This window comes from Notolabrus celidotus, chromosome 22 (assembly GCF_009762535.1).
Source record: "Notolabrus celidotus isolate fNotCel1 chromosome 22, fNotCel1.pri, whole genome shotgun sequence".
NCBI classification, from domain to species: Eukaryota; Metazoa; Chordata; class Actinopteri; order Labriformes; family Labridae; genus Notolabrus; species Notolabrus celidotus.
The window spans coordinates 13,863,361-13,887,261 of NC_048293.1; the positions used below are offsets into that span (position 1 = coordinate 13,863,361).

Sequence of the window (23,901 nt, forward strand, 5' to 3'; positions counted from 1 at the left end):
ATTACATGTATCATGTGCAACCATGGTGTGTCACTTGAAACCACAAATATTGGTGCTGTTGACTGACTGCTGTCTGTTTCCTTAAATAAGTTCTTAAAAAACTGAACAGTCACACAGCACAGGGAACCTGGTGTACTCTGCTCTCTGAGTGTTTTTATGTGTGTATTTAGCAATAGCAGGGGCAACAAGTAGACCTCCCATACATCAGTTTTATCACTTCCTTTAAAAAAAACAACCACTGGACATAGAAGTGCATTGGTTTTGTAATGACCACTGCTCTTATCAGGTGTCCACATGTCCATGTCTTTCTGCATTTCTTGGTCAACACACGTGAGCACTTGGGGCACTGTATGTTCCTGTCTCACAGCCCAAACCTTTGACCCAGTATTGAGCTGATTTCGAGGAATGTAGAGCTGCATGCTGCAGAACTCTGCTCCTTTAAATACAGGCTTGTTTGGCCAAGGTTGGAAGCAGTCTTTCCATGTGTCTGACTTTTGCATGTGCACATGTTTTTGAAACGTGATAGTGCCTCAGACAGGAAAAGAAACCCTATCTGCACCCCAACCCCCTCACCTAGCCCCTATACACTCTGCCTATACTGTAAGGGCAGGCAGTCTTCCATGGTGTTTACCATTCTCCCTAGCTGTGTGCACTACACACTGCAGTACTGCTGTATATTATTATAGATTTGCACTGGCCTTTTCTCATTCCTCTGAGGTTTCTGTACATTCAGTGAAATTTTTAGATATCTTTATGTATTACTCATACATATAACCAGCTGAGAAATTCTAGATTTTTTCCACATTGTATATGTGTTCATGTAATTCACACTGACATGGTTGTTATCTTTGGAAACACTGGTATCAAAAGTGGATTCCAGCAGAAAGTGTTCTGTGTTTGAGGGACACTTGGCTGCACAAACAGTATTTTAAAAGATGAACCCACTGCTGTTTATGGAGGGTAAAGAAGTTACCATGAAAGAAAATGTATTTGTATGCTTGCTAGTTGAGATGTGAAGTGCAAAGAACAGCTCTAGAGTGCACAAAATTGGGTCAGGAATAGAAAGTGATGTTGAAATAAGGCACGTGTAGAGGGTAACATACACAAAAAGAGGCCCGGCCTATGTCTTTAACATGTCATGCTTAGAAGGAAAAGTCAGCATTTCATGCATGCATGCCAGAGACCGCAGCTGTATGTGTCTTCGCCATGTGATGAGGCCAAGCATGGGGCCAAGGGGTCTGCAGTAAACCACAAGCTTTATCTATACAGGAGACTTGGCTGCAAAACACAATACATCCCATGGAATTCATTCAGATTTGAGTGTTTTTATTAAAACACATTTTAAAAAATGTACATAAGTGCTTCTGAGACCCTTTTACAACAAAGGAGTAAGACATTAAGAATTAAGAGGAGAAAACATCTCTGAGTGTGCGTTTTTAAAAGCTTCACCTGCTTCTGGAGTCTGTGTGCAGTTAAAGGAAAGCATGCACTGAGTTCTCTGCTGCAAATGTCACAAGAGTTAAGGTCAAAGGTAGAAGATATGTTGTAGATCAAAAACATTGTACACTGCCCCTGTTTTTTTTACAATATAAAAATGGGATTTCCTTTTCCAAGCACCAAAGACCCTTAAAGATTGATTGCAGGACTACCATTTCCCCTGAAGAAGAGCATGATTATTTTATAGAGTGGCTGTATTTCATGAGGCTCCCAGCAGCAGTGTCATGTGTTCTGGGGGTTTGATCCCCCCACAGTCATCAAAAATGTTCAGAACAGCGGCCTCGATGGAGAACAGGTGCTCATCCTCCACCCCAGGACAGTATAGCCTCATGAACTCGGCCAGGCGGACCAGGTATTCGATGTTGTTGCCCGTGTTACCCCGGCTGATGGCGATTTGGGCGGCAATCTCCATGTCAGAGGCCGGGCCAAGGTAGATGGGGTTGTCAGAAGTAGCGATGTAGACGAGGGACAGTAGAGGAGCGTGATGTTTCTCTTTAGGGATGAACTCAACCATCTGTGTTATATAACCCCCCAGCACAACCTCCCTCATGTTCAGGTACTGGAGAGACTGTTCTATCTGGGAGTCAGTCACTTCATAGGCCACTCCCCATGTGCAAGCCTGTGGGGCAAACAAAGGGATCACAGATACAGTAGTAAGCATAGTTTTACAGCATTTTCATTGAAAGACAAATACATTATGTTATTGGTTCTACATGCAAAGCACAACATGCCAATGTCCAAGACTAGTGTGTGAGCATTTACTGCTTGGCTTAATATAAATGTGAAGATATACTGTACATTTATTAACAATCGATTGTAGTATTATTGCATATTTTGTCCAAGCTGATGTAAAAAGTGAACAGTATGAGTTTTTCCTATTGCCATAAAGCATTGCAGATGTGATATAACAAAGTATATACCACTAACTGTATCTAAGATAACATAAGATAAGTCTACTTTGAATCTGAGTCCTTTTCACTTGCAGTGATTGGGCTGAAATAATGTTTTCTTTATTAAATGGTAGCATGTAGGGGGTAATTTTGCTAATCCATGCTGTACACAGTACCATAATAGACTGTGAGCTTCACTTACCTCCTGATCCTCCACAAGTGTTACCACTCTGCCAAGCTGTAAATAAAAAGGATACAAGACTTCTCAGCACATTATACAACAACAACAACAAAACAAGGGGGCTCACAATCCAAAACAATACATGATAAATGGACACATTTATAGTCAAAATGCTAAAATAATCTGAAATACTTGAATCACGTGGAGAGCACAGGCTGTAGTGGTAATGTAATGTACAAGGGGAAAGGAACCTACTGATGAAATCTCACCTTTTCCTTGTCCCCTCGGTAAAAATCATCTCCATGCCAGAAGCGCCTTTTGTATCCGTTGATGTAGCCGATTATGCTTCTCTTGTATGCAAAGTCAGGTTTCCAAACCAAGGAGCCATATCCAAATATCCACAGGCTGCTCTTTTCCTTCATGATGTCCTTAGGCTTCATTGTGTTAGCTTTGGTTATGTCACTTAAAGACTTTTACGATGCTTACTCTATCAATAAAGCTGTTCCTCAGTATTTCTTATCTTGTTTTTGTCCTATACATTCCGACACATCCTCCTGCTGTCACTACTAGAATTATATCAATAAAGCTTTAAAAACATCTTGTAAAATCTGTGTGTAACCCTGTAGAAAGAACTTCCTCTTGAAATACCAGTGCCAACACATATACTGCTTGGATGTGGCGATAGTGTCCCTGTCTCCTCTCTATATTTGTACAAACACGTGTATTTGTTGTTCAGAGACGTCAGACGGCCTCGACCAATGAAATAAAAAAGGGGCGGGGTTAGCTCACGAATGCACCAATCAAGATCTGTTGAGTGTTAACACTTCAGTGAACGTTGGGAAAAACACAACTATGCAAAAGTTTGGACCACTGAATTAAGCCTACAGGAATTTATCATAGAAAAGTCATTCAGGTTCAAAGTTATTACAATCTTAAACTTAGTTTCACTTAACTGTTTTTTTTTTTTTAAGTAAACTTAAGACTTACCTTTTTAATCTAACTTTAAATTTGGAGTAATTTATTTTTAGCCCTGGACTGCATTATTAATATTTTTTTTCAATTATTTGTATTATTATTTTAACTATTATTATTCGAATCATTGCTTTAAAATATATTTATATTATTTAATTATTTATTTATTTATTGTAGTCATCTGATCTTGTTATTTATTTTAACTTTAAGTATTTTATTTATAATCATGCCTTTTATAATTTTACCATTGCTGTTGTTTTCTGTCTCTCTGTTACTCTATGAAGCACTTTGGGCTGCATGTTTTTATGTATGAAAGGTGCTATATATATATATCAAGTTGAGTTGAGTTGAGTTGAGTTGAGTTGAGTTGAGTTGAGTTGAGTTAACTGAATGCAATGATGATTTTGTACTTAGTTCATTTCTGATGCAGATTTGACATTCATAAGTTTAAAACTCCCTTGTCGCAACATATATTATATTTTAATAGCACAATGAAAGGTATTTAGGCCACTCCTGTTGCTACAACTCAATTCCTGGGACAATAACATGAGAGTACTTCCTGTACTCTTCAGTGTCAAACAGTCAGTTTGCAGCAGTCCTGTGGGTAATCACATTACATATAAATAGCTGGGACTGTTATACCAGCGCTGTTCTTCTAAGCTCATTAAGTGTCTGTGTTCTGCTAAAGTCTGTCTGTCCCCACAGGATGATCATGTATGATTGACTGCAACACACTCTGACCTCTGCCAGTGTTTGCATGCAAGACTAAGAATATGATAAGCAGAGAGTAGGAGAAGAAAAAGAGAAGATTCAACTTCATGCAAAGTGTACTGCCCCCAAGTGGTGGTTAGATACACTATTCAGTTCTTGGGACTCTTAAGTGATTTTTTTTTATGGTACATAGACTTCAACTTAATTAGGTATTTTCTGGACTTTCTGACCACTCCAAGCGCTTTTACATTACTCATCACATTAACCCATTCACACGTAGATGTAAAATGGATACTGTTGTAGAGGACCATCAGTATTAACTAATTCATACCCACTCACACATCACTGATTTTGTCTCCAGGAGCAATTTGGGAGGCCGGGTCATGCCCAAAGACACTTAGATGTGTGACTGCAGGACCACCGACTGTCCGATTGAGAGACTCTACCTCTGAGCCACATCCACCCCTTTATCACAGGTGCAAGCTAAGGTTAGTCGAATGCATTATTTTTGTGACACTGTAACTTTCTGGGTTATCATCATCCCTGGCATCATGGCTTGTGAGGCCCATTTTTGCGATGGTCAGACTCCAGTACTGAAAGGACAATACCTGAATCTAAATCTGACTCCATCACCTCCCCATCACATTTCACATCTAATCTGCAGTGTTTATGTTCTGATAAATTAACTATATGTCTAGAGAAGCATTTCACTGTTGTGGAAAGATCACAAGTATTCTTTATTTTCACATACAAATATTTTCTTTAAATATATATCCTTTTGTTGTCCTTACATCACTGCCAATTACAACACTGTCCACTGAATGATTGCTAGCACATTGATTTCACTTCACACCGACACAGACATCATTGACATAGAGATGGAATCATTAGAAATGCTACCAGGCCAAATATAGGACTGCCTGGATCTATAGATAATAAAGCCACTTCCACACCAGCTGTGACACAAATTAATTTTCTAGATAATTCCAACATTTAAATTAAGGATTGTTATGCAACCACATGTACACTCAACCATTGAAGACCAACAAACAAACAGTGTACCAGATATGTATTCATTGTTTCTTTTTATAATAAAAAATAATAAAACAGACACCTTTAAAAATAATTTCACCTTTCTTGGGTCAACTCAAAAACAGATTCATAATTCTAATCTGGACATATAAATATACAGTATATACAAAATAATCTTATAAAACATATAAAGATCAGTGTTTCTTAAATAACTACTGAAATACTAATCTTACAAATAACATTATTGGTTCCGTAATTTCCTTCGAAGGCGTCCTTGGTACGATAGTCACTTCATGTATTTCTTTGTCTTTATTTAAGGGTGATCTTGCATAAAAAACAAGGCCTTATCATGACTTTCCCTGCATGCAGCTGAGGCATATTGCATCTTTTGATCTTTTGTCATTTATCTCCATTTTACTGTGCAAAGGAATCAAAATAAGGCAGGGCACTATGTTTACCTAAACATGAATATAAGGCTTTGTGATCTAGGCTGCATACATTCTTTATAAAAGAGGATTTACAAAGTGATAACGCTAAACTTCTTCTAAAATGAACCGTTTTCAGTAGTTTGTCCCTTTCTGATTCAGCACAATGCTGGTCTTTGTTTGCATAGTGCATTGCAGGCCACAGAAAATGCAAAAGTCTAGCTCCTCCACCAGGCTTGTTGGCAGTAAATTGATTTGTTGATTGCTGATTACTGCAATAAGGTGGAGAGGAGTTGATCACGATAGTCCTCTTCTTCTAATCAGGCAAAGCGTTGCGGCCTGAAGCCCTTGGGTGAACTTGCACAGAGCAGACAAGGAGTTTGACCGGACAACATCGAAAGAAGCGTCCACAAGTCAGATTTGCTAATTATTTCCCACAGTTTTTTCAGTCTTTACATTCTCACAAAGTTTAGTAGCTTTACTTCTGTTTGAAGTCTGAGAGCACACCGGCTCCGTCCAGTTATCAAGTTTTCAAGAGCAGCAACTTGCATTTAAATAAATCCCAGTCTCTCCACACTTGTAAACAGTTCATTAGAAATCCAATGTTGCAGTGAACAATGTCCTCCATTTATTATACCTGAAAAAGACAAAGATAATACGGTTCAATAATTAAGTCGGCAGCAAAATAAAATTATGATTCTGTTTAAGAAATAAGTCCAGGCACCAAAGCGATAGGAAAATGGATGAAATTCGTATTAAATCTTACCTCAGTTGCAATGATGCATTCATTTTTCTCCTCTGCTAATACAAAGACAGACTGGTACATTGAATTTCTGGAAGAACATATTGTTGATATTCTGCCCTCTGGTCGTTCACTGTGGAGGAAAGATTCATAACATGAGTTATAGGGCACACATTTAAATCTTCAATTATAGCTGCAATACAGCATGAACATACCTGTACATTCGACTCAAATCTTTTTTCTCTTCTATTGTCTTTTCACAGTGTTCATCTTTGTCCAAAAGTGACAGTTCATCCTTGTACCCCGAAGAGGATTTATAGTCCATGTGGTAATGGTTGATGTGTTTGTGATTTGACTTTTCCCTGGGACACTCCACCTCCAGATCAATCTTTTTATTGTTGTTCTTGAGCTCCAGAGGGGAAATGAGGTTCTCTCTATGAAATTCACTCTTGGAGAGGTTGTTCATGGTCTCTGAGTCCTGCTCCTTTTTCCTCTGCTTCCTCATGTGACGTATTACCACCACCACCATGCAGCAAAGCACCGAAACAGCCACCAGGCCTACTCCCAGAATTATGGCCACCAAGCTTAGCTTGTCATATGAATCCCATCCTATGGTGGGGCTGGGTGTGTTGGGTGAAGGCACATTGTCGAACTGGCACTGGGGGCCGCTGTAAGGGGCGGGGCAGATGCAGGAGGGTAGGCTTTTTGCTGTAGAGGTGCAGGTCCCACCGTTCAGGCAGGGTTTGGAGGCACAGCGGTCCGTTGGTTTGTCACAGTGGCGGCCTGTGAACCCTGGGGGGCAGGTGCAGGTGTAGTCATTGATGCGGTCTATGCAGGTGGAGCCATTTGCGCAGGGGTTCCTGGCACATTCATTGATGTTGATCTCACAGCGCAGACCTGTGAAGCCTGAGCGACAGCTGCACTCGTGGAGTTTACCGTGGATCACACAATGTCCACCTATAGGATAAAGTAAACAGCATTATAGAGACCCTTCTTGTGACTCAATTAATAACAAACACAAATGTACAGAAAGGCAGTGACAGGATAGGATTTCATTTACCGTTAGCACATTGCAGCGAGGTACATTTGTCCATTTTCTTCTCACAGTTAAGTCCAGTGTATCCTGCAGGGCACTCGCACACGTAGCTTTGCCCATTATCCCTCTCTCTGCACCTGCCACCATGGAAGCAGGGTGTATCTGCGCAGGTCAGCATCTTGTGTTCACAGTGTGTCCCTTCAAACCCCTGCAGACACACACACCTATAGCCACCCTCAGAGTCCTGCAGGGAGAAACACATAAAGTTTATCAAAAAAGCCAACTGTCACATGTTTTTAAAAAAATCACTTCCTGTTCAAGACTGCCCCAACAACCCCCATTATCATTCGTCTGAGTTCTATTTACAGTATGCGCTCTGTGAACTGGGTCATCCACTGACTTGACAATCAATAGCATCCTCCTGGACGAGCAGATAGACCACGGCAAAAACAAAAACAGGAAAGCCTGTGTTGTGGGAAAGGAGAGAGAGAGACTTCCGGACTCACCAGGCAGTGGCCTCCATTGCGACAGGGCTGGCTATCACACTCCCTGACCTCCAAGTCACAGTTGACCCCGGTGAAGCCTGGCAGACAGGTGCAGGTATAGCTTCCCTGGCCTGTGTTCAGACACGTGGCCCCATTGGCACAGGGTTTGTGGTGGGTGCAGTAATTAAGATCTGTAAACAAAGGGGTGAAACATTAGTTTGTGCAATTTTATAGTTTTCTTATTCATTTGTTTGTTCCATGTTCATTAATTTGTTCATACAGATTGAAGAATGAGATATTTTCACACCTTGGTCACAAAAAATGCCTCCCCAGCCTTCCTTGCAGGTGCACTGCCACGGCTCTTTACAGGTACCATGTTTACAGGACGGATGAAGTTTACACACATCACAAAAGAGGCCCTGCCAGCCCTCTCTGCATCTGTTCACACACAAAACAGAACAACATGAGTGGTGGTTCACACACAAAAACACACTTATCTCATACTCTATGACAACACAAGTCAAAGGCACACTGAGTACCTCTTAAGCAAATTCATTAGGGAGAGAGAATGTTGGTTAGAGTATATTATTTTCACACTGTTGTCTTTTAAAGGCTATACTAAAGGGGTAGTACTCCCAAATATGATTTAATACAGCAATACATACAGACAATACCAAGGAATACGTTACAATGTATTTTTGGTAAGACAGAAGAACTTTCTTTAAAGCTTTATCTATTCCTATTGAAGGTTAGCTCTATAGATATTATTCGTTGCAGGACGTTTCTGTTTGCTCTGTACAATGAATAAAAATGAATATTTAAAAATAAATAAACATTCAAACATTATAAAAGGACAAGAACCCTATAAATAGCCTATGTGGATACTCACTTGCACTCTCCAGGTATGGTGCAGTTTCCATTTCTTTCGTTACACCCCTCAAGACAGACAGCTATAGGAGGAAGAAACAAAGAGAAAGATATTTAATGCTCCATGTTTCCGATTAAGCATACATAACAAGCTCTATATAAGGCCTTCATCACTTTTAACTGTATTCCTGTATCACAATAAAACCTGTTACCTGACCAGTTCAAAGGAACATATAATTTGCTGCGCCTGCCCTGTGCTGTATGTGTCATTGATTTTTCATGGTTTCATAGTGTTAAACGGCTGGTTAGTGCGCAGCAGATGCTTGTTCTCACAAAAAGCAGGACAGCTGCCCCATTGTTAGCTGTGGGCAGTGCGAGCGCTGTTTGCAGCTGCTGCCCTGCACCGCCTCAACAATGGAGCCCGCAATTTAGTGGCGCGTGGCGGGCGATAATGCCGCGATTAACCCCGGCGCGCGCTGCTGGGCGACCACCGCCCTGGATTAAACAGCACGCGCCTACAGAAAAGGTGCACCCGAGGAGCCTCTGTGTCCTCAAATTTCATGTTAACAGCTCTCTCTCATTGTTTTCTGCTGCTTTCCGTGCAGAAGAACAAAAACAAACCTGTTGTGAAGCAGCAGCCAAATCAGAAGTGAAACCCTCAAAATGCCTATCATTAATCTACCTTTAAATTTAAAATGTGTCATTTTTACAGATTTAAACACTTGAAAAAGAGCCGCATTATTCTCTCAATATTGAGACAATCCGTATAAAAACCGGAATACCAAAGTCCCTTGAACTACAATGTCTTATTTTTGAATATGCATAAATGAGGTCACAGTTTAGGCCTTTACTTTACGCATAATTTCAATCTAGTTTTCGTGTAAACTAATGACTAAAACCTGCCTTGTGACCTTTAAGCACAAACAAAAGAAAGTGTCCATATGGTATCTTTACTATATTGCTTACGTTCTTGGCAGTATTCTCCCTTCCATCCCGGTAGACAGGCTATTTGCCCGTCAGGCTTGCAGGTGTAGTGGCCAAAGTGGTCGTCCCTCGGAGCGCATATTTTGGAGCAAGTGTCCCCGTAGTAATTGTCATTGCAGATGAACCGGTATGAGTACCTTAGCTCGCACTGCGTCCCGCTAGAAACTTCCGGGGACCACTCAGGCCCTATTCCCAACTGTCTTTGGATGGCAAAAGAACTAATCAACAATTCAGGGTTGGTGGTGTCTGCGAGGAACAGAAAACAGCACATATAAAGATAAGTTGAATACAGTTTGTGGCGTAGTTGATAAATGTAACCATTCCCTTGATAGTACACAATCTGCCCCCTAAAAGGTCCCTTTCCTTTCACAAGTGACCATTATTCCCCTGTTATGAAGGACCTAACAAAAAAGGTGTAAAATACAGGAAAAGGCTGTCATGGGAATTTTGGCAAGGCTTCATTATTCTCACTTGAGCCTGCACACTTTCCCATGCACTCCCAAAATAAAACAAGGGAAGTGCGATTGTGCTAGAGAGATTTGATTGAAAGGAATTGTCGTGTGACTCATAAGGCATCCTAACAAACACGAATCCATGACAATGAAAATGCCAGATGCATTTTTCCATCGCACTGACTGAGGATTATTGACTTAATGTGTGACATGCTGATAATAAGTCACCTATAGGACTACACGGTCGGTGGTTAATGCGCTACACATTGTATGTCGCCCTCTAGTGGTAAAAGGGCAAAGTGCGTCTGCTCACCTCCAGTTGGGTCCGCTGCAGGAGAATGCCAGGCTTCAATAACTAATGAGAAAGCACCCTGTGAGGACAAATTAAAGAACAAACGTCAGCAAAACATAGATAATGTATAATTAGCTGTATCTTATTATTTTTACTAAAATAGTAGAGGTTCTAAAAAGGGTTGAACAATTATACAATATTTACATTATGTTACAACATATTACAAATGATTTAAAGGTAACTGTATACAAACAATGCTCTCATTTTTACAATTTGTATCGTTCATTCACACCCAAGTTGCACCATACAACTCAATTTCAACAATGGCTGGAATCAAAAAGCAAATATATGGCAATTAAATTGTATGTAAGCGCAATTAACAGTGCAATAACTCGTTTTTATGTTGGTTTGATGTGTCAGTAAAATAGTAAAGTATACGATTTAAAAAAAATCACAAAAAAATGTACTACCATATCAATATATCCGATGGGAATTTTTGTCAATGGGGCATTTTTTCTTAAAATCAATATACAAAAATGAGTCCAATGAAAACTATATCAGATTTGGTATCAATGTATTTGGTTGTTTTCACTCTAAAACTGCGCCAAGCTATTTTTCTAACAGGACAGGTGCTCTTACCGGCCAGGTGAAGTTGAGCGGCAAACGCAACCTGGCGTCCAGCTGCATGGTGAAAGAGTCAGTGCCCAGAACAGGTGTGGTGACTTTGCCAAATAAACACTTTCCAGGTGACACCACCGTCTGGAAGTTCTTCAAACAAACCCTGAAATAAGTCCTGCAGCCAGATGCGCTGCAACTGAGTCCATTTGCCAGCAAACCTTTAGTATTCTGAAAGTGATGGAGATCTATCTCGAATACACCTGATCCCAGAACCTAAAAGGACACAAAAAAGTGAGCACAACAAAAAAAAAGTAACATTTACTTTGTAAAACTATTTCCTGATTTGAAAAGATTTAAAAATCAGGCTACCTGAGTAAATAATGTCATAACTATTGCGAGGAAAGAGGTGAACCAAACGGCCATCCTTTAGGGTTGATGTGCGTATCCTTAAAAATCAGTTTGTCCTCCAGAAAAAAAAACCCCGCTCCTATTCCAAGTAGTGACAACGGAGTGATGACAAATGAAGAGATCAAAATAAATATAATCCGACTTCTGAAGCCTGTGGACAAGATCCAGCTCCACGATCCGTATCCAGAGGAAGAATTTGGCAAAGACCGAGTTATCCAGGGCTTGAGGTTAGACAAATATCTGTAACGTCAATATCCACAAGTGAGTCTGTCTGCGGTCTTTCTGTTGCCCATCCATCGTGCCGGTCAGAGTGTGTGTTTGTGAGTGCGTGCGTGTGTGAGAGAGTCGTCTGTGCTGATGTAAGGCTGGTGTTGCCAACAATGATGCGAGCATGTGGCGGAGCATCAGCTCAAAGTGACTCCCAGTGAAGGATGTTTGACGTCCCTCCCAGTTTATATACGGCAGTATGGTGCCATTACAGACACTGTCAGTCACGAGACACCGCCCACTCCCCTCTCAACCCCCCCTCTCCTGCTTAGAACATCATTATCATCACACCATAACAAGTGCAGGCACACATTATTATTTTAAAATGGGCGTTGTGTGGTCATTTAAAGTGCACTTTTTATTGCTTTGCGCTCAGATTGTGACTCCTTCAAACCAAACACACTGACTGTAAACCAAAAAAAACAAGGTAAATAATGTATTATTACGATTTACAAAAGGGAAATACTTAAAAGTTAAGTCAATAAACTTAGTTTTGTCAGCAAAAACAAAAAGCCGTGAGAAAGTAATTTATTTAAGTCTAGGGATCTGTGGATGTTGGTGCGTCTTTACGCGCACGGCCTGTGCCCCTTTTACAGTTGTGACCTCCCAACCTCCTCTCTTGTCTCTTGTATTTATTCAAGATAAAGAGCACGGGGCGGGAAACAACTCCGCAGCTGTGGAATAATAGGTTTTTGTTGCAAACACATTTTCCCACTCATAAATCACCTGAAGAACCCGCTCTTTGCGAACTTTGGCGCGTAAAATGAGCAAATATGAGTAGTCTAAGAAGTAGAGTGCAGGCTTGAAATTATTACTAAAGTAATTGTTTTTCCTCAAAATATTTACAGACTTTTTTTTTGAGTCAGCTGTCTTTTGTTATTTAGAATCATCATTCTGGAAACTTACTGGAGGATAAACATTTAGAAACACACACAAATAAATTCACACTCCAATGCCTTTCTGTATGCTGTGTAACCAGAGGAAGAGGCTCCATATATGTAACTTAAAGTCTGCTTATTATACTAAAGAAAAAGACCATAACAAGTGCAAGCACCCAGCTGTTCAGACAGTTATCTTAGATTGTAACTCATAATTCCTTCTATTGAAAGACGATTTATATACATTTAAGTTGAGATTGTATCCTACATGTAGCTCAACAATGTTTGTTGAACTAACATCTAGAGCCGGTTGAAAAAATTACTTTCATGTGAAAAGAAAGGAAAATGAACTCCAAACAGTATATAAAGGCTGCTGAGTAAATAAATCCAGATGCCATATACATTTTTATCACATGTAAACTCATGCTGGGCACAGGCATTGTTGCCTTTATCACCCCTGTAGCAGACCAACTTGTCTGAGAGGATTTACAGTGAGGGAACAGGATTCAGGAGCTGTTCCCTGACCATGAAGGTGTCTGGCTGAAAAGCTCTCCTGCTGAGATGACTTCATCTGTAAGCCCCCACCTTTGACTTATAGGTTTGAGGTTCCACTTAAGGGCAGGGACAATGGACTATTGAGTGTGGAGCAGTGTGACTAAGAGGCCCGGACATCTCATGGCTCTGCTGTATCAAAAAAGTTCCCACCATTGATGATCAATGCAGTCCCACACAGCGCTTTAATCCTGAATCCCTTTTATGTCTTGTGTATAAAAATGACTTTCATTCATGTTTCTGTGAGGCTTCTTACTACTTTATAATACTGCCATGGCCTCTAGAGCCTCATTAATCTCTTTTGAAGGTAGAAGTGTATTGTGTAATGGTGCTCCTGCTCTCCCTTCATACACGTCAAAACATCCATACACTTTAATATTTGATGGAGCATGGTTAAGGTTTCTGTCCTGGGCCTCAGGTTACTGTTCCTCATAAAGCTTTAGACTGTGCTAAACAGGCAGTGATGCTTGGATTGAAACTTTAAGATGCAGAATAAAAAAGGAATAAAAATACACACCTGCGTCAGATATAGATGTGATTTCACTTTTGATACTTATCTATTAATCTCAGGAATTTGTATTTTTTGTGTATATAAAAGGACTGAAAGACTGGATGAACTACAACCATAAATACTGACCACTCCTCTGTGCTCGAGCCCATTGAGGATGTAATGAGTCAAGGTGGGAAAATGCCCTGTGGTCTAACAAATCAAAATTTGACATGCTTTTTGAAAATTATGGACATAGCATCTTTGATGCAGGCTTTCAAGTGCCCATGGCAAGAGCAGCGCACACATCTGCACCATTAAATGTTACAACTTTTGAAATTTGGGGTTTTCAGAGTAAAATTGAGCTATACCCATTATTTACTCCTGGCCAATGCAAACAATATTCAGAGAGGCCATTTCTCTACTGTGTGGCTCGAGAGTAAACACATCTTTGGAAACAGATTTCAGCCTTCAACAGCTTCATCTCAGCTTTGTATAGGACTTCATTTTTCTCTGTGACAGTGTTTTGTAAAGCTGATTTCCGATTGTTCCATGGCTTTTCAGCTGGCATCCGATCCCAAAAAATAACATTTTGATTTGGAAATATTGAGGTATGGCAGTGCTGTTGGACTGTTGGGCTTATTAGGCAAGTTTCTATTTATAAGAAACCGCCTGATGCAATTGTTTAGTTCTTTGGTAGATTGATGTTTGTTCCCAGCAAAGCTCATTGCCCATTAGAAAAAAGATTTAAACAAGATGTTTGAAATGTTATAACTCAAAATGCTAATAAAATAATCCAATCAGGGATGTTCTATTTTGGCTCTCTCTCTTTTTCAAATGTAAGCAAGTGACTCAAAACACACTTGCTCAAAAACTGTGGCCAACACTCACCCTACATTCTGTTGATACTTATCTATTTCCAAAACACATTGGAATTGATGTTTCCCCCATCAATAAAACAGGGATCAAAGACCTCTTTAATTAAATTCTCCCCTGCTAAATGTCAATCTGTGTTTAGTGTTGATTTTCAGTGAGAAGAACCTGATGGCACAGGTGACAAGTTACATAACAGACCTAAAAAACATTTAAATTTTTGTAGAAGTGCTTACTGAGAAAACCATCCATCAACAAATCATCATATTCTGGGTCTGACTTGGACCTGCTCAGGCCAGTTTTCCAATAGTTTCAACAATCTGGGCAAGTGCAATAGGAAATTAGCTACAGTGCCAACAGATGGCCCCTTTTAGCCCAGAAGTCTGCCTCGTTTAACACAGGGCAGTTTAACACTTCTTTACAGAGCATTTGATCTCTATGCCCCAATCTGTCCAGCCAATCAATGGGGCTTTTGATGTGCGCTGCCAACGGATCTGAGCCATCTAAGCATGTCAACCCTCGAAGGAGAAATCACCTGCTGCCGCAATTAGAGAGGCAAAGGGTGGTTTCCATGTCTCACGGCACTGTGCTGCCCTGTATTAACTGTATACTGCCTTCAGATACACAGAAACTCAACAAAGATTTTCTGAAGGAGGGGGGGTTGTTTCAGCCAAAACTGATCAAATGGCTGTGTGGGTGTTTAGGGTTTAAATAGAGTTTCCAGATAACTTTAAGAGCAAAAGCCAAGGATTAAATGTTAAATTTACTGCTGTAAACGAGAGGACATGAAGCATATTGTTTGACAGCCTGTTAATAAAAACAAGAGTATCCGAGTGCTCTGAATTATACAATATGAGGCATTGAGTAAGTATTTAAATGTGTCTTCTGGCATCTGCATTGCCAGTTTTAAAAAGTGTCATAAATTACCTTTGTAACATCTGTTATGAACGTCTGTTTTCACTCAGTGTGAACCTTCAAACTTTTACGCTGACATGATGTGGAGTTTCAGGACCCGGACATTATATGTGTGCCTGTCTACCAAGAACCCTCGTCTGCTATGGAACTTTCCAACCACCCTCTTGTTACGTTGTTGACAAAACACAGCCGTGTCAGCGCACCTCTACCCTTACAGCACAACTAACAACACACTTGGGTCACCGACACAACGTCGTGATGCATATTGGTGTCACTACACCTGAGTGCAGCGACTGAGAAGACGTCTGGACAGCTGCATCATGACATAATCACTGCCTGTGGTGTAATTTACAGCTCAACAACACTGGGGTTTAAAGGTTTCTGCTCGGGCTGAAGTGCGTAAAAGAGGTTGGGGTGATCTGAGGCCGTTTGTGTAACAGCTGTCTGTGTGCCAGTGTGCCAAAAAAACAGCGGTACATTCTTGCCTCTCCAACAGACAGGGACCTCCCCTTCAATTCTTGGTATTGATCCTAACAGACCAGCTCCACCTTTGACACATGGAGAGTCAGCAGGGATAGGCATTAGCACATCTGTTACTCTAGCTTAATGATGTCATTTCCTGCTACAGTTAGGCATATGCTCTTTTATTTTTAGAGTATATTTCTGTCATACTTCGCTGTTGCTTCCACTTCAAATACGAAATTTTGCACTACAAGGAGTGCTCAATATTGGCATGGCTGTGATAGGTTCTAAAGATAGTTATAGCTGATAGTAATAGTCAGTATAACAGCATGACCTCAAGTGTAACATTGTTTACTCAGCAGTTATTCAGTAACTAGATGGTAATAAACAACAACAGGCTTCTTTTATTAATTTAATTGTTCATTATGCCCCACTCACCTTGATCATTTTTTGTTGGTGCTACATTTTGTATAATGTACGGTTATCTGCATGTTTCCTTTTTTCATGCAACCAATAAAAAACTAAGATTCTACTTGAGTGGCCTGTGTGATGGAACAATCTAGACCTATCTGTAATGCTTATAAAGAGTATTCAGCATATCTCAAGTGGAGTGATATGTTTGGTAAAAAGTCCCAGTGCCGTTATACTCTATAGACGTTTTTCGACTGCAGGAACTTTACCCCGGAACTAGGGACTTTAACCTTGAACTACGTGAGTTTCAACTGGAGGGACCAGGGTCTAAATTTAGTTCAGGGGTAGATAATCTCCCCCCTGAAAAGGCCCTGCTTGGGGGGTAGAAATTTTCAAAGGTCCTGGGACTTTCGGTTGAACGTAACAGTGTTTGTGGAGTTTACACAGTTGTTGAAACACAGAGGGAGTTCCTGGGAATGCAAACTAGTTTAGTCTTTTATCAAGATTTCAAAATATTATTTAATATAATTTTTTTTCTCCATAAGTCACTGGCCTGGTTTGCACAATCTACCCGGGACTTCAGCAGGCGGACAACAATGGGGGCACAGGAACCTTTTAGTTCCGGGGAAAGTAGTTCTGGGGGCTAAAAGACCCCGGAACTCTTGGTCTAAATGCACCTTATATAAGCACTCACAAAGTTCCCCTCGCCCAATCACATTCCTTGTTGGATCTAACAGTTGCATAACTAAATAAAAATGTGAGGGGACACTCAGAGATACACAACACATGAGAACCAAACATGTTTTTGTATCTAAGCACATATTGAGTGATTACCAGCAGTGCTAATTGTGTGCGTGGAAGAAGCTACTGTAGCCTTGAGGAAATCCTCTCTGGTCGGAGTCAAAGCATCACAGCCAAATGCAAGACAAAACCTCCCAGCAGGAAAAGGAAAGAGATAAATGGAGAATAGGAAAGAGCATGCTGGTGTGAAGAGGGCTCTTAAAACCTATCAGGGAGATCAACCCGAGACTGTGCACCCTCAGGCCTTTAGGGCCTGCAATTCACACACTAATCTACCTGTTAATATGAGGTGTGAACAGGTGCATTCCCTTAATGTGCTGCACAATGGGATCTTTGTGTCCTCAAGTGATTTTGGCAGCACAGATGCACCACAGAGAGGGTTTGAAATTGTTCGGATTAATTGTCTTTTGTTAAAGTTGCTTGGCTTTGTGAATCAGGGGAAATTTTCATCAAAGTAAAAGCCAATATCAATCTTCAAAGTTAGATGGATTTAGCCTTAGGGGAAATTCAACACAATCACTGAACACCATCAGCATGATTAGCGTCTAGTAATTTCACCTTGGCATGCAAGTCTGTTAGATGCTGAGATTTGGTGCGATAAGAGCCTGTGATTCAGCTTTAATTATCCAGACACTTAATGATCTCTAATCTGCGTTTCTTCCTGCACTTCCTTACCTCCACGTTATTATTGTTGATGTTTATAGACTGATCTAAAAGTATTTCTGGAAGGTCCGGTGTTTTTTCCTTTGACGATTTGAAATTCCAATTTGTCCCTTTCCCACTGCCCAAGCAGCTTCCTACCTTTGCTTACAATTGCATGAAACAGAAGTTCTTGGAAATTTGGTCTGCTTGCATATTCTGTGGGAGTGTTATGTTTCAGGGTATCACATGAGGAAACAGCTCATTGAAGGTGAGGGACCTTTGTAAGGCCTCATCTTTGTCCTACAAGACATCAGGATCTTTCTCTGCAGTCGAGAGAGTCAAATGTGACCTTTTGTTTGGATTCCATTTAACTTGCTGAACTTCAGCTGACCTCATAACTGCTTACTGTGTACATACACACAAACCCATCTCCCCTCTGCAGGACAAACAACAGATGCAAACCCTTTTGTGTGGAGTGATTGTTATCCAACTTATGGCCCGGCCTTGATATTAACAGCAGTATACCGCACAGATGGAAGATGTATACATTACCACGACCAGTTTGTGTTCCTGCAGTTTGGCTTCACACCACGCCTGACATCATACAGACCTCAATAAATGCTTACCCAGCCTCTTATGGAGACAACAAGGCCTGACTGCTGCTGGTTGATTGATTCTCTCGGTGGGAGCTGGTGGTGAGGAGTGGGTGCAGCCTGTTTGTGTAGTTAAGGCTCATTGATGTTGGATCTTCTCTGATGAGATTGTGTAGAGGGGCTGATGGATGTCCCGGAGCAGTGATGCATTCAGCCTCAGTTCTGTGGCTCAGGAGGAGCTCCCTTGCAGTCAGGCCTAAATATGGCTAATGTTAATTCTAATGGCTTTGTGTTGTTTGTCCAACTTGACCCAGGGACTCCCAATTGCCTCACTTCTTACTCCTCTGATTTGGCTCTCATAGGCAATTTTCATGTCTCTGTCCACCATATGACATCTCTCAAGAACCCTGTACTCTCCAGACATAGAAAAGATGTCATGCTTTTCATGCTCCCTCATTTAAAAATGCAGCAAATTTCAATGCACATATTTGAAAACGCAGATTTCTTCCTTATGAGGGAAGAACTGTTAAGTTGCGTACTGAGAGAACGATGCCTGTAATGCCGCTCCTTCATGCACATACATGAATTGTAGATGTCTTTCTTTTAAAGCTGGAACACTTTGAATGTGAATTAATCTTTCTGTTTGGATTCCATAGTTCTCATACACTCCATGATGATTTATTAGCTGGGTGATGAATGACACTGATAGTGTAAGTGCAGACCTTGCACATTGAAGCAGAGGTCATTTGTTTTCTTACAGCACCAGGCTGTGGAACCAGAGAGGAGAAAGAACAGGGAAGTGCTGTGATGCCAACCATGTTAAGTAGAGCTGTGTGTGTTTTTAGGTTTATACATTGGAAGGTCCTGATACTATCAAATCTATGCTTTGGAAAATGCTTACTATTTGAGACACCATAGTTCAGAACAGTATAAATACACGTGAAACAACTGATAAGGTTCTCACTGCGTATCCTCTCACAGCCATCTTCAACACAGTTGTACCGAGGACGGGAATTGCAGGGTAACTCATGATACTATTTAATATCTGATACATAACCATCGACTGTATAAAATATGGACGTAGGATCCGTGATGTCACCCATCTGTTTCTGAAGAGCTGTTTGAGGCCAATCGTCGGCGGCAGCCATATTGCTGCTGTTGAGCCAGTGTGACATAAAGAGGCAGAGTTTGAGCCTCCTAGCCAACAGCTACAGTGTTCCCCCAGTCAGCTGTGCCTCTCATTGGAAGACTCGTAATCTCAATATCTTCGAAATTGCTGCGTTAGAAAAAAATTCACCCCCCGTACAGTGTGTGCCAATCGAGAAATGAGCTATCCAGACTACACTCGTCTTTTGTACCAGGCTGTAAACATGTTTATTTCTGCTGTAAAGCTCGGCTTTTTCCCAATTATGTGTATGTGACTTCCGGTACTTCCGGAGCCAGCCTCAAGCGGATCCTCATTGAACTGCAGTTTTTAGCACTTCCGCATTGGACTCAAATTTAAGACTGGAGGTTGCCGCTTGTACATAACCCATGAAAACAATCATATCATGATGCAGTGAGTCTGCAAAAATTGATAAATTGCTGTCCCCCTGTCCACCACCAAAAAGTGCCTACAATGTGAGCATTAGAACTGGTCCATGCTGCAATGGAAGAAACTCAACAGTGTTGACTTAGTCTCCAAATTGTACTGATCTCAATCCAATTGAGCATCTGTGGGATGTCAAGGAAAACCAAGTCTGATCCATGGAGGCCCCACGTCCTAGCTCCCAGGACCCAAAGGATCAGCTGCTAACGTCTTGGTGCAATATACCACTGCACACCTTCAGAGGTCTAGAGGCCTACCTTAGAAGAGGGGGGGCTACACAACGTCAGGCAGGTGGTCATGATGTTATGGCCGATTGGTGTAATGCAAAAGAACAATCAGAGAGAACAGCAGATATGATGACTGCTCCGTGAAAAATCCGCAACTCAGAGTTTTCTGTGCAGTGAACTAACTGATAAAATCTCATTGTACAAATTTCAATTTTAATAAAACTAAAGGAAAAAAGTAGACATGCTAATGCCCGCTCTAAAATAAGACCTTGCTTACCTGTGCAACTCTTCATTAATATGCTTTTCTCAAAACAACTCAGACATCACATCACTTCACCAAGAGGTTTTAGTGCTTGACTCTTGATGACAAGGTCTTGACTTCTAATGCATTGTGAGTAATGACTGTTTTGCACCTCTCAGTGACAGATTGAAGGGCACTCTAACATAATACTCAGGTGTGAAGTAAGGCAATATGTTTTATTATCTTCCCAAGGTCTAAACTTATATACTCCATCTTCCCAGAAGTAGTCATTTGCATGCCTCATGAAGACAGTAGTTGTTTTTGATCAACAAGAACATTTGATACCCCAAGTTGCATGACAAGTGTGAAGTAAAGGTTAAAAAAACAACAACTCAAGCGATGACTCTTCTGCTCTCTTAGGGTTAGTGTTAAAAGATGAAGATCTAAGACTTGTTTTTCTTTTGTTGACGTGCCATCATCTGAAAATGTGACTTTACTTTCTCTGGCTGTGGTAGTGACAAGTGTCCAGGGGGCCACTTCAGGCTCCGCTAACAGCCGTTCCCCTCCGCCCTCCACCTCCCGCCCTCTCACCCTCACCCCATCCTCGGCCTTACCCCGAGCCTGGGAGCGGAATTCTGGGAACATTTTTCCATGTGAAATGCCGAGGTCCAGTCGAGGGGTGTGACGCCAGTGCATTGTTCCAGCGGCAAAAAAAGGAACCGCTTGTGATGAGGCCAATTCCTGTTGGTCTCAAAAAAACAGGCACTTTCTCACACCGACTTCCTTCCTCGTTGGACAGCACAAAACAATCCCAGACCAACCAGCAAAGCGAAAAAGAAAGAAAGAGAAGGGAAAAAAGCAGAAGGAAAGGTGGGCTGGGATTTGACAAAGCATTGTCAGTATTTGTCGCTGGAATCGTGCATTTTGTCTGTGCAAACTACTCATTTGACTGTGCCTTTCAAAGTAAAGGTCCTTTATCTGCACACGCAGACCCCTGCAAAACACACTCGTCATCATGCATTGTGTGCTCTCCCAGTCACAAACAGCGAGCTGCTCCTATCTTTACTGCCGGTATGAGTGTCATTACTTCAGTGAATTTCAGTCTGCTTTTTACTGACCCTGAATGTTTGTTCTGCACTGTGATTGCAGGTTGATCTGAAACCGTGCAATCATGCTTTGACGAATAATTTAAGGAAAGTAGAGAGAAAACAGAAAGCAAGTGGCGAATGCAGCAAACGGCTCAACTGATTGAGAGAGCAGGACTCAGGAAGCACCTGCCTGCGTGGAGGATTGAGCATTAATGTGACCCCGCTCACATCAGGTGGTTTCCTTGTTTACGTTATCGCCCCACAGCTCCCTACGGCCCCGCCACTATTGGCTGCCCTGGGCCACTCCTTTTTCCACCACATTCATTGATCTTAAGAGGGCCAGCCACTTCCCTATTTCTCTTTTCCCACCAAAACGACTCTGAAGTGGAGAAACGTACCCTCTGTCAAACAGAGAGGGATCGTTTTAATAACCCCCAAAAACCCTGGGCTCGGTTTGACCTCTCACTTCTGTCCTCACAACACAAACATGGCAGCCTTGAAGACTGCTTTCCTTTTCCTCCTCGTGCCTATACTTGGGCTCAGCGAAAACAAGTCGGCTCATCAATTAGCTTGACTGATAACCTTGATCCTGCTGTCCTCAGTGTCACCTGTATTGCTCAACCCTGACCCAGCTGGCGAGATTTAAATGCTGATCTTCCTGGGAGGTCAGGGGTTTTAAATGTTTTCATGAAGCAGATCATTTTCCAGGAATTCTAGTGAGACAATTCTCTTCCTCTCGTGCTGTAAACCCAGCAGCATTTTTAATAGAAACATTATTGAGTTGTACTGCTGCTGAATGTTTCCTTTTCCCCTGTTGTTATAATGGTGGTTAAATTGCAGCTTGGCATCCTTAGTAATCACAGCAGGTGGGCCAGGCACAGGTGCTATCTGTAATTATAGCACACATGAGATCCAGAGAATGATTATCTGGTCTGAATACATGTAATCAACCTCTGCAGATGCACAACTCAACTGTTTTATCAAATGTTTGTTCTCACCAGGAGGCAGGGCTGAGCATTGTGTGTGTGCATGGGAGACGCACATAGGGAAAACAATCGATTGCTGAGTGTGTATGCGAACAGATGCACGACGGTAGCTCCCTGGAGCGCTCAAACCCTTGCTAGTTTGTCCTGGAAAGGCTTTAGTAGAACTGACGTCATAGGTTCTGATTTGTAGCCAAGTGAGTCATTGAGTCAAGGACGAAATTCATATTTTCATATCTCAACCAGCAGAGGTATGTGTGAGTAAGTCAAAATGTTCCACCACAGTTCAGCAGAACACTGTTTTTAAACAAAAGGTAAAGATTGAGAACGTGTACAATATGTCCACATGACACTCAGTTTAAAGCGCCTCTCCATGGATGTTTTCCTCAGCTTGGCCTTTCAGTGGCCCTGCCTTCCTTACTATCTTGTTATCTCAGCAAGTGTTTCCTGCAAGCACCTCGCTCCTCACCGGGACATGTGGTAGAGCTCGCACCGTGTTACGTCCACCACGGTGGTATTGTTCTCCCACAGTTTGACCATCGTAAATTAGCTGGAAACGATTTGTCAGACATGAGAAGGAGGGAGGGGGCTGTGGGGGGGGTAGGGCAGGAAAGAGAAAAAAACAACAACAAAATCAGGGCCCTGATGTGGCCCCAGCAGTGAACCAAACACTGAGCAGATATGCTAATGGTCTCTGTAATCGCTGCCATTCAGGCCATTAAAAAATATTATCCCGAGGGTTAACTACAGGCAACTGGAAGACATTTTCTAATTTCATGCTTTATTCAGAATGCTTCACGCTATTTCAATTCCATGGCATTTCCATATTCATCACTTCAGTTTCAAGCTGCGCACAGTGAGAGGTTGTTATATAACTGGTGGACTGCAACACATGCGCTTATCAACAATTGTATGTCTTGGCCCTTTAATGTAAAGGAAACAGACCACATTTTTAACTGACTGTAGAAAGGAAGTGGTACATTTCAGTAATGCACATATTTGTAGCCACCGCTTCCATGTTGACTATAAGAAAAGTGTGTTTATTTGAAATTGCTGGTGGAGCCTCCCCTGTTTATTCCGCAGCCTGATTCCTATTGACCATCGACATCAGCCTCTTTAATGAGGGAATTCCTGAACATCAGAGGATGTCTCACGCACATCCTGGCCCTTAATCAGCCTTCATGCTCTCACCTATATCATCAAGGTCCCAGCGCACTGATCTATTCTAGGGAGAGGTGACACATCCTTTTTACTCACAAGGCTTCCTGGAACGTGCATGCGGCATGTCCATTTCGAATTTC

General features: G+C 41.5%; 2 protein-coding genes across 2 annotated transcripts; both read right to left on the reverse strand.

Annotated features, from left to right (window-relative positions):
* Positions 1-1,309: 1,309 nt before the first annotated feature.
* LOC117806277 (glutathione-specific gamma-glutamylcyclotransferase 1-like) lies at positions 1,310-3,290 on the reverse strand. The gene is made up of 3 exons (XM_034675128.1): positions 2,838-3,290; positions 2,590-2,625; positions 1,310-2,116 (listed from the first exon to the last, which is right to left on the reverse strand). The coding sequence occupies exons 1-3, from the start codon at positions 3,006-3,008 to the stop codon at positions 1,697-1,699; spliced, it is 627 nt and encodes a 208-aa protein (XP_034531019.1). The 5' UTR covers positions 3,009-3,290; the 3' UTR covers positions 1,310-1,696.
* A 1,682-nt stretch (positions 3,291-4,972) lies between these two features.
* LOC117805835 (delta-like protein 4) lies at positions 4,973-12,018 on the reverse strand. Its single transcript, XM_034674406.1, has 11 exons — positions 11,554-12,018; positions 11,206-11,457; positions 10,588-10,645; positions 9,805-10,068; positions 8,861-8,921; positions 8,279-8,409; positions 7,993-8,162; positions 7,511-7,730; positions 6,666-7,407; positions 6,475-6,583; positions 4,973-6,345 (listed from the first exon to the last, which is right to left on the reverse strand). The coding sequence occupies exons 1-11, from the start codon at positions 11,605-11,607 to the stop codon at positions 6,340-6,342; spliced, it is 2,067 nt and encodes a 688-aa protein (XP_034530297.1). The 5' UTR covers positions 11,608-12,018; the 3' UTR covers positions 4,973-6,339.
* Between the last annotated feature and the right edge of the window lie 11,883 nt (positions 12,019-23,901).